Raw genomic sequence first — 11,420 nt, forward strand, 5'->3', positions numbered from 1 at the left:
GGGGCTGGGAGGCTGGACTCTTGGGTCATAAGGAAGAGGAAGGACTCAGGTTTCTTGGCCTTTTAGCTTGTGAGACTCAGAGGATGGGCCCAGGCCAACTTTGGCAAGGTCATCCACTCCCCACCCTTTCCTGGCTGCCTTGGGCAAGGACAGGTATAAAAGGACTCAGTTTCCTGGGAGAAAGAGCAGGAGCGGGAGAGTTGTAGCAGCCTTGACCATGAGCCCTGCCCTGCTGCCAGCCCTCCTAGGCCTCACCCTTGTGCTGCCCCGTGAGTGAAGACCCCAACTTGGGAGGGGATTTCCCGGGAGGATGGACTAAGATGGATTTGCTGTTCTCCTCCCAGGAGTGCAGGCTCTGACCTGTCAGTCGGGGACACTGCTGTCTGTGAAGAATGTAACAGAACTGCCCTTTCAGTGGACAGCAGATAGGAAGACCTGCAGTGAGGGCTGGGGTTGCCAAGACACACTAATGCTTCTTGATAATGGTAAGACGGACCCCATACACCCCAGGCATGACCAGCACTCTCACATGTGCAGGGATCTCCCTCCTCCTCCTGACCAGTCCTGCCTGCCTTTGGTGTGGACACTCAGGAGACCCCCTCCCTCACACCAGCAGCTGTCCCCTTCTTCATAGGAGGAAGCCTTGGGAGCCCAGGTGCCTCCTCTCCAGCCTCTCATCCCAGCTACAGACCCTCCATCTAGGAACCAGGACTCCTGATCCTCACCTGGCCTGGCCCCTCTGTCATCCAGGACCCCAAGTGCTCCTAGTGTTCACCAAGGGCTGTACCCAGGAGGAAGATCAAGAGGCCCATGTCACCCAGCACCGGGCAGGCCCTGGCATCTCCATTGTCTCCTACACCCATGTGTGTCGCCACAAGGACCTCTGCAATGACCTCTCCACCACCCTCCCTCTCTGGTCCCCGCCCCCTCCTGCAGGTGAGACAAGGAGGGAGAAGAGGAAGGGGAGAGAAGAGGGGCCTTGGGGAGGAGGGGAGCACAGAAGGACTGTTCTCTCAGACCCCTCCTGGCCACCCGGCCTGTCCATAGTCCCCAGGACTCCCTCCCCTGGCCCAGCTTCCTCTCACAGTCCTGGGGCAGCAAACCAGACTGCACCTCAGACTCTGGTGACGGTCTGAACCTGGGCTGTACTCCCTTTTCTCTACTGTTGGGCTTGGTTCACTCATGTTTCATTTAGGGTTTTGGCATTTCCTATTCCAAAGTGAACTTGGCCATAACTTTTCACTAATCTCATATGTGTCCTAAACTGAGTTTTGGGGTGCTGATCTACCTTCTCTTTCTTTTGGGCATCCTGTAGGCTGTGTAGTGGATGTGTGGGTGAACCCTACCCTGGTTCCTCCCAGGGTACCCCTTCTGTATCAGTTCCTGGTGTCCCTCCCAGATCTCATGCCACCCCTTGCTCTCTCCCCAGCCACAAGACACCAATTCCCTGCACCCCAGGCCTATATGAGAGAAACCTGAGCAGAGCAAGTCTGGGAAGACTGAGGAGGTTAATTCTGGGGTCAGCAAATAGGACTGGGTAAAACGCAGATTCAAATATGGAGGCAGTTTAGTCTTCCCTTCTTCCCTCTCACTTCCCAGTCCCAGGATCCGTGCGGTGCCCGTTCTGCTTGTCTACAGAAGGCTGTGAATCTGCAACAGAGGTGACCTGCCCTGTCGGGCACTCACACTGCTACAACGGGATCCTCGACCTCAGGGGAGGTGAGCTGGGACATAGGGTTCTTGTAGGCACTGAAGGCAGGGAGGGCAGGTAAAACCTGAGACGGAGGAGGGTGGTTCTGGCTTCTCAGGGTTGGATGCTCCCAGTGGTAGCATCTCATCCTCTCTCACTCTCCTGACCCCTTCCCACAGAGGGCATCAGCAGCAAACTGAGAGTCCAGGGATGCATGTCCCAAGCAGCCTGCAACCTGCTTAATGAGACTCGGGAGATCGGGTCCTTGTCTGTGAGTGAAAACTGTGGTGCTGACGGTGAGTCCCATGCCCTGAAGACAAAGCCACAACCAGCCCGGAAGCCTTAGGATACAATGACCCTTGTGAAAGTCCTGTATCCAACACATCCCACCAACACTAGCACCCACAAGTGATTAAGTAGTTTATTCCTCACTCAGGCATGCTTCATGTGAGGGATTGTCATGATAGGTTCTTTGGGATGAAGGTGCTCATAGGAGGCTTCCATTTGAAGGGGAGAGGGTGTGTGGTCCAGGGGACAGATACAGGACAGGAACTCACTGGTGGGTGTTTTAAATGACACCAGGAGTAGTCAACTAAGTGACGGCAGACAGTCCATGTGGGAGGAAGCGGGGGAAAAAGGTCAGGTGGAATGCAAGGCTGGCTGGCTGCTTTGGATTCTGCTTCATCCACTGGATGCAGAAGGGAGTGCAGAATGCCTGGTTCTCATGCTGAGAGTGACTCATTACCTTTAGTTCTATGTCCCCACACTCTTAACCTTGGGAAGCCTTGGGTCTCTCACCTCTTCTCAACCACCCTACCTACCCCATCCTCATCTATCCCCCACCCATGGTACCAGAGCACCCCAGCAGCTGTGCTGTAGAGGAAGTAAGGTCAGAGAAAACTGAGGGTGCTTCAGCTGTTTTAGCGACAACATAAGCCAAGCAGGGACATTGGAAGTGTCCCCACTCACCCATATAAACACAGCCCAGCCATGCCTAGGCAGACTGATAATAGCCTGGAGTGTCCCAATAAGGACCACAGGAGTCAGGGAGGGAAGTGAGGATTTAGCAGAGTGGGAAGAGAGCCTTCTTTATCCAAACTTCAGTTTCCTCAATGCCCATAGCACCCAGCCCTTCAAGCTTCAAGGAGAACATTGAATGGATTCAGCAAACAGTCCTCTGTGCTTGGATCCCTCTGTCTAGACTGGGAGTGTTGAGTACAGTGTCTGGATGTCACCAATAACAATGTTTATAGACTGAGGCAGCACAAGGGCTAGCACAGGATGAAAAGTCAGTTTGCAGGATTCCAAGGTCTCCCATGGGGACTGCAGAGGACTCAGACCCTGACCCTGTCCCTGCCCTAAAGAACATCCGGGACAAGGAGATCAGACATCACAGATGCAGGTGGTCACAGGGCTGTGGTGAAGGGGCCTGGTAGAGCTGTGAGGAGGAAAATAGTAATGTCCTGGGGGTGGGGTGTCAGGGAGGTCTTCACAGAGGAGACAACCTGTGAGCTATGCCTTCAAGATTAGCTGCAGTTTATTAGTAGAAGAGGAAGAGGACATGAACAAGCAGAGGAAACAGCATGTGTATAGGCCTGGAGATGGGAATAAGCCTGCTTTTTTCAGAAAGGGAGGTCTCATCAAGAGGATGGAGGCAGCTGGGACTTGCAGGAGGTGAGTATCAGTTTTTCAGGTAGACAGAGTGGGTATGGGAGTTCAGAAGAGGTAATCCAAGCAGAAGGATCAGTGGTGCAAGGCCAGAGAGGCCAGACCTGATCTGGAGCCTGTCTTGGGAATGGATATTGGTGCTAGAGTGGGGAGGGAGGGTGGGGAAAGGATTAGCATTTCTCCTGGGACCAAAGGAAACATGGAAAAGTATTGACCACATAAGAATAGTCTGAGTCTCCCTTTTTGGTCAATTCTGTTTAGTTGTCTGGCCCTCATCTTTGGGACTAGGAAACATTCTTAATCCAGAAGGCATTCCTGAAACAAATCAAACGTAATCCATGCAGCACACCATACCACATAGATACACACACAATACACACTACAGGCATAACCAGACTCACAATACTACATGGACATGACACATCACATACTACACTCATGCCTTTTTATACCTTATAACACACACCACAGACCTCATATACCACACACCACACACAACACACAGACCACACAACACATCACATGCCACATACACCACACATATACTAAACACAGACACAAAAAACTGATGCCATGCTGCACCTGTCCAAAAAATGCATTCATCATACCCACATACCACACATACTACACAAACCATGCAAACATATCATATACATGTCACACACCTCATACACCCCCCCATATACCATACACAGATGCTACACAAACCACACACATGCCACACAAAACACAGCTTCCATGCCACAAATGAATATTCCTAATGCATAAACTTTTTCTGTTAGCTTTCAATATTGGAGTTAGATCTTAGGGGATGTGTTTGCCTTTTCTGGTTCGGTTCACTTCAGCAGTTTAACAAACATTTATTGAGCGACAGTAAGACCAGGCATCAGAAGCTGGGGTAAAACAAGATGTCATGGAGGAAAAGGGCCATTCCAGGGTGACAGACAGCTACTGGGAAGACCTGGGGCTGGGGGAAGGCTGGGTGCAAGAGCACAGGTTGCCCAAAACAGGCCATGGCAGGAGCCCATTGAAGTATAACAAAGGCTTGGAATGTGAATGGCCTTGACTGCCACCGACCCTTAGGAATTGGGCTGTGGTGCCAGTGAGGGTGGTGGGTCTGCACCGTCAGGAGGAGAGCAGCAGCTAAGAGCCTAGGTGTCAATCGGGGAGCTGTGGGTTCCCATCTGGGTTGTGCCACTGAACCAGCTTTGGGGGATCACCATCTCTATGAGCCTCTTTCACCAAATTCAAGAAGGAGTGGGTGATTCCATACAGTCAGGAGCAGAGGAGCACACGTGAAGACCCTGGGGTGGGTGGGGACCTACTGGGGGTTCAAAAAAGAGCTCAGAGGTCAGTGTAGCTTCAGAAGTGTGTTCAAAAGAGAGCAGAGCAGGACATGTGGATGGAGAGGCAGGGTCTTTGGGGCCAAAGAGAAAATTTAATATGAGTGTGTTGGGGAACTATTCAAATCTTCTAAGCAGAGGAGTGACATGAATCAATCAACCTTTTATGGGGATTCTACTGGTTTCTGAGTAAGAAATAGATGAAGTGGGAGGTGGGTGTGGGGTGGAAAACCAGGAAAACTCAAGAAGAAGCAAGTGAGAGCCAATAGGGTCTTGGACAGTGGTGGAAGCACCAGAGGTGGTGAGAAATGGCCAGGGTCAGGAGTCATTTTGCAGCTTAAGCCAACAAGATATCCTGATGGGTGCAACAGGGGGTGTAAGTCATAGAGATTGTTAAGAATGACAGCAATGTTCTCAACTGGAGCAACTGCAAGTCAGGAGCTGCTGCTGACTAACATGGGGAGGGTGGGGGAGGGGAGAGCAGGGCCAGGCTGGGAGCAGGGCAGCAGGAGCCATGGTGTTGTGGTCTGTGAAGAGAGGGAATGAGCAGTCCTCCTTCATGAGGCTGTTAGGAAGGTTAAACATGTTGGTGGAATCTGTGTTACCAGCCGTGGAATTCATGCATCACGTGATACATCCCTGCTGGTGATGGGATGGCTGTTAAGTGACGATCTAGGCTCCTGGGTTTCACACTGGACTCCTGAGGACCTCAGAGGCCTAGGTAGCTGAGCATAGTCATCAAACCCTGTCTTCTCCATCACTAGCCCCAGGGAGCCCAGCTCAGCTAATTATTAGTGGTGGGACATGGGGAAATCTACTTCACCACTCCTCTGCCTCTGTTTTCCATCTTGAAAATGGGGAGTGGTAAATAACACCACCTACTTTGGTGGTCACTGTGAGAAAATGAGGTAACCTGGATGAGAGAGAGCCTTGGGAACCTTAAATGGGCTACTCCATGGAAAGCAGTCACCACAGTGAGGCACATAGTAAATGCTCAGTACACACACTAGGCATTGGAGGAACTTCGTTTGGGACATAGGGTTTCTCAGTTAAAAGACCGACAAAGGTGTCAGTCTACACTCCTTGTTATCCAGATGAGGACCTTGAGCCTCAGTGACGGAAGCAGAGATGGCTCAGGTTAAGAAAGATCCGTCTTTCTCTGCCACACCCCAGGGGAGGAGCAGCCTTCAAGGGTGTTGAGCAAGGTTCCTGCAGATGCTGGAGCAGAAGTGGTGGTGTAAGGAATGGGGGCAGGCATACACGTCAAAGGTCCCTTCTCCACCTGAGATGAAGTGACTGTGTCCAGGTTACCTGAGTGTGACTGAAGAACATGATCACCTTCCCAAACACAAGATCTGGAGGGGGAGACATGGCTTGTTCCTGGGCTGACACAAACGCTGGCGATTTCTTCTTTCCAGATTCTCAGACCTGTCAACAGGGGGGCACGCATCAGATTAAACCAAACCTGGCTAAGGAACCCATGGAATGGAATGCATTTATGAATGTGATATGTGATTTGGAGGAAGTGTGCCAGGAGACTCTTCTGCTCATAGATGTAGGTGCGTGAGCTGTGCACCAGGGCAGAACTGCTGCACAGCATCCTGGGTCTCCCATCCTGAATTCTGTCCCCTGAACTTCTTGCCTGATTCCAATGCCTGGAATTCTATACCTCATTCTTCCTCTTTCTGTACCTTGCTGTCCCCTTCATACATTGCGGACTAGCTTCTGGAAGTAATGTTACTTACTGTGCTGGGACGTCATGAGAATATATCTGATGGTCCATGCAGGTCTGAGAACAGAGCTGGTGCACAGCAACTCCAATGATTTTGAGATTTGCTGAGCACATGTTTTGTGCCAGGCTCTGTAGATATCATTGGGTCTGCCTTCCTGCAGCTCTATGCACCAGTGGGGAAACAGAAAATCCAGAAGAGAAAGGAAATCGGGAGAGTAGGTGAAGACTCGAATTTGAAAAAGTGAAAACAGGGAAGGCTCTACTGAGGTGATATTTGAGCGAGAACTGAGAGGGGACAAAGCTGGGGGAGGACCCAGACTCAGGCTCTAGTCTTGGCCCTGCCTGCAACCACCCCATGCTCTTGTACTCAGGGAACCTACGTTCACCCTCTGCCAGCTAAGCATCCAGGAATCCCTGGCTCCAGTCTCCCTCAGAGCCTCACCTACCACCATCCAGCTATCACTCTCCCCCCACAGGACCCATATCACTCATTGTGGGGAGCAAAGGCTGCATCAAGACTGAGAAACAGAATTCCCAGGCTGTCTCCATCCACTCGGGGCCCCCTGGAATTCTCATTGCCTCCTACACTCATTTCTGCTCTTCCAATGGGTGCAACAGTGCCAGCAGTACCAGTGTCCTGCTGAACTCTCTACCTCATCCAGGTAGGGGAGCCAGGGAGATGGGAGAGAAAAGGGTCATGGGGAGATGGTGCCTCAGAGACAAGAATCTCTGGGCTCAAGGTGCCTGCAGCTTGGTGCAGAGATGTGCACCCCAACCTCCTTTCTGCTCCCCAGCTGCTCCTGTCCCAGGAGACTTGCAGTGTCCCACATGTGTGCAGCTTGGTGGATTCTGTACAGGCTCTGGAAATGTCACATGCCCTAAGGGTACCACTGGTTGTTATAAAGGTTACATCGGTCTCGAAGGAGGTGAGTGCTGAAGGCCAGGTCCCAAGGATGAAGGGGCTGGGGGCCTGGATTCATTTCTGCTGTAGTGGGAGGGTGTTTGAGACCTTGGCTCTTGGGCTTGAGGGTGACGGGGACCCATATTTCTAGATGTGAGGGCAGGGAGGCCTAAGAGCCTGATCTCCTGGTCTGAGGAGGGAGGTGTTAGGGTCTGGGGCTCCCGGGTCTTAGGAATTTAAGTGTGCACTACTTTGAGAACCTTCTGACTCAGTCTTCACTTTCTAGGTGGGCTGACCTCTGCACTTAGCATTCAGGGCTGCATGGCCCAACCTTCCAACTCCTTGTTGAACCACACCAACATGATTGGGCCGTTCCACACAGTTGAGTTCCCTGAGGTTGTCAATAAAGATCGCCAAAGTGGAGCTGCTCCTAAAGATCTCCCAAATGGGGCTTCTCCTGCCCCCTACCTGGCTTGGGTGGTAGGGCTGGGACTGTCTCTAGCCCTTTGGTATGGGATGACTACCCTGCTCACTCTATTTCCCTGTGATTCTTAGCCTTGGCTGACCCCTAAACCAAACCCTCCTCTGATCTCATAGCCAAACACTGGGTTATTTTACCATCTTCTCCATGAATTCTCAACCACACATGTTGTGACCTGGGAGCAACATATAGAAGGGCCTGGGAGCAGATGAACTGGCCCTGTGGGAACTGGACACTCCAACAGTGGCCACATGTGTCTGATGAATAAAGGCATCGTCTTTTCTCCCAGTGCTGGGATTTCTCTATGGGAGGGGAGGGCAGGGCTCACAGAGATCTAGGGTGGGGAGGAGAGGAATCCGAAGAGAGATTCACTGTGTCAGGCCCATCCTTCACTGGTCTGGTGCACGTCTCCTTCCCAGCTGGGGCGGTAGCAGAGCCTTCAGGGGTCTCCAACCGTAGGTATTTGGTCATCACCATGACCTGGAAGGTGAAGGTGCACTTTGACCAACAAGGCTTCTACTTTGGAGTCAGGATCCCTGCACAAACAGGAGCCTAATCCCACCTGAGTCACTCGATATATGGGTTTGTATGAAGTGGGAAAATAAGAGGGTGTGCACAGTTTCCTGACGCTGATGTCACAGGTTCTGTTACCATCCTAGGTGAGAGTTTCAGGCATCTCCTTTTAAAGGGCTCCACACACAGACTTACTCAGACTCATTCCCTCTGAGCACCAGCACTGAGGCAGCAGCTTGAAGGATACCAGTGGCATACAGGGAGAAACTGAAATGTCTGGCATCAGTGTGAGATCTAGGGAACAGCTTGTCCCTGACAGAACTGCAGGCAGTGGCCATTGTTCCTTTTCTGAGCCCTCTCTCACACAGAGCCACAGAGTAATGGCACCATATCTGAGGCTCCATCAATCTGATTCAGACAGTTCGCCCTGTCCTGGTGATTAACTAAGGCTTCAACCCATCCAACTTAGGGGACCACCCAAGCTGGTAACAGTAGCTTTTCCATGTGAAGGGCTGGGTTAGGTACAGGCTTCAGAGCTACCTAAATCCACTCAGACAAGTAACAGCTGAACCCAGTCCCTGTACCTCTCACAGAGTGGCCACAGGTCCATCACTACCAGCAGCCATCTACAGATTGCTTTATAGCTTATGCTAGATGGCCCCAGACAGAACACAGGTGGTGGCTGATCTTGGCCTGCACCACCCAAGAAACCCCAGAACCTGTGCACCCTGTAGACATTTACAAACCATGTCACAGCACCACCACCTCTACAAGCTATTGAGGGAGGTGATTGGTGGCCAGTGGTCAAGCCAGTCCTACCAACTGGCTGTATTGGGTAAATTCCTCCTATTGACCTGCTGAAAGCAATCAAGACTCAACTACAAGAGGAGGTTGAATTCAGCATACGTGAGGGCTCATCTCAAGTACATAGGTTGAGTGACAGGGAGGCTGTGCCACTGGGCCCTACGGAACACCTACTACATTAGTCCACACTACCAAGACAGGGAGTCAAAGTAGCTCTACCTAATACATAGAAAAAGGCACAGAGAGGCTGCCAAAATGAGGAGACAAAGAAACATGGCCCAAACAAAAGAACAGCTCAAAATTCCAGAAAAAGAACTAAACATAATGGAGATGAGCAATGTATCAAATGCAGAGTTCAAAACGCTGGTGATAAGAAGGCTCAAGGAATTCACTGGGTAGTCAACAGCATAAAAATGACCCAATCAGAAATGAAGGAAAAGAGAAAGAGCAAGAAAGTGGAAACCTATTTGAAAAAATAATGAAAGAAATCTTCCCTAATTTAGTGAAGGAAATAGTCATACAAGTTCAGGAAGCACAGAGTCCCAAACAAGATGGACCCAAATGGGACCACACCAAGGCACCCCATAATTAAAATACTAAAGTTTAAAGGTAAAGAGAGACTCTTAAAAGTAGTAAGAGAAAAGCAAATAGTTTCCTACAAAGGATTTTCCGTAAGACTGTCAGCTGATGTCTCAAAAGAAACTTTGCAGGCTACAAGGGATTAGCAAGTATTCAAGGTGAAGAAAAGCAGAGATTTAAGTACAACCAAGATTACTCTATCCAGCTAAGCTATCATATAGAATCGAAGGGCAGATAAAATGCTTGCCAGACAAGGTAAAGCTGAAGGAGTTCATCATCACCATGATTACATGAAATGTTAAAGAGAATTATTTAAGAAAAACAAGAAGACTACAACCATGAACATTAACATGGCAATAAATACATAACTATCAACAATTGAACCTAAAAAGTAAACTAAGCAAATAGAATCATAGATATGGAGAATATTTGGATGGTTGCCAGTTGGGAGGAGGTTTGGGGGAATATGGAAAAAGGAGAAGGGATTAAGAAGTACAAATTGGTAGTTACAGAACTGGTAGTTATAGGCCAAGGGATGTTAAGAACAGTAGAGGTAACAGAGATTCCAAAGTACTTATATTCATGACCCATGGACATGAACAAAGCAGGCAGGGGGATTGCCAGAGGGAGTGGGAATGCTAGGTGTAGGGGGGTCAAAAGGGGAAAATTGGGACAACTATAATAGCATAATTAATAAAACAGAATAAAAAAGAAGATCTCGAAGATTCTGACACACATACATAAAAACTGTTAGAACTAATAAATAAGACAAAATTTCAGGAGGAAAAAAATCAACATGTAGCATCCTTATTTCTTTGCACAAAAATGAACAAACCCAAAATAAAATTAAGAAAATTTTATTTACAATCACAGCAGCAAGAATAAAATATTTGGGAAAAGTTAACCAACCACCAAATGTTGCTGTCATAAACTTAAAAAAGAAAAGCAAATTGGAAAGACATCTGTGTTCAGGAATTGGAAGACCCCCAATTTTGTCCATATTTGATACAATTCCTTTCAAAACCCCAATAATTCAAGACCTCTGAGGATGCCCTTTCATCAGGCACCCCAATACCCACTGTCACTCTGCTCCTTATCCTCTACTGGGTGCCTCCTTTGTGTACACTTACTCTCAATTTTAGCCTTGCTATCAAAAATTTTAGAGTACTGGAGAGGCATCAGTTTACATTTCTAAGGTGCTTCCCTGCTAAGCTCAAACTGCCTGACTCAGAATGGCCTTAAAAAATGAGCATAGCTTATCTCCCCTTGGTCAGCACCTTACAAAGATAACCTGGATCCTGATTTTGGAAAAGGGGGGTTCCTGGACTCTATCCCATATGCTTCCCCCAACACCAGCCCTCTGGCCTTTCTCATCCTTCCCCCAGGCTTAAGTTTTGTAATCTTCTTCAAATATGACACAGACCCTTGAATTCCTTTTTTCTTGGAATCTCCTCCCACCTCCTTTTCAACCTTCAGACTACTGCATGGTTCCCACACCTTCCCATCCCTTCTCCCTCCCCAGTCTCACTCTCACCCCGAATATCCCTCTCATCCCTCTCACCCCTCTCCCAGGGTTTCAGCTCCTCTTCCTCTGGGGCCACCAATTCCTAAACAGCATGTTCTTTTCCCCCGGTACTTAGAGCTGGCTAGTTCCTCTGGCTACCTCTGCATAGTGACACATTCTGTCTAGTCCCAGCACACCCACCATT

The 11,420-nt window shown here is 49.4% G+C and overlaps 1 protein-coding gene across 1 annotated transcript; it reads left to right on the top strand.

Annotated features, from left to right (window-relative positions):
- The first annotated feature begins 217 nt into the window (after nt 1–217).
- Nucleotides 218–7,889, top strand: LOC123823059 (CD177 antigen-like). Its single transcript, XM_045845377.1, has 9 exons — nt 218–269; nt 345–485; nt 751–936; nt 1,600–1,719; nt 1,870–1,977; nt 6,120–6,260; nt 6,910–7,095; nt 7,228–7,359; nt 7,621–7,889. Exons 1-9 carry the CDS (start codon nt 218–220, stop codon nt 7,887–7,889), a joined length of 1,335 nt encoding a protein of 444 aa, XP_045701333.1.
- Nucleotides 7,890–11,420: the final 3,531 nt, after the last annotated feature.

The sequence above is a fragment of the Phyllostomus hastatus genome, unplaced genomic scaffold (assembly GCF_019186645.2).
Source record: "Phyllostomus hastatus isolate PE091 unplaced genomic scaffold, TTU_PhHast_1.1 phas_contig_468, whole genome shotgun sequence".
In the NCBI taxonomy this organism is placed as follows: domain Eukaryota; kingdom Metazoa; phylum Chordata; class Mammalia; order Chiroptera; family Phyllostomidae; genus Phyllostomus; species Phyllostomus hastatus.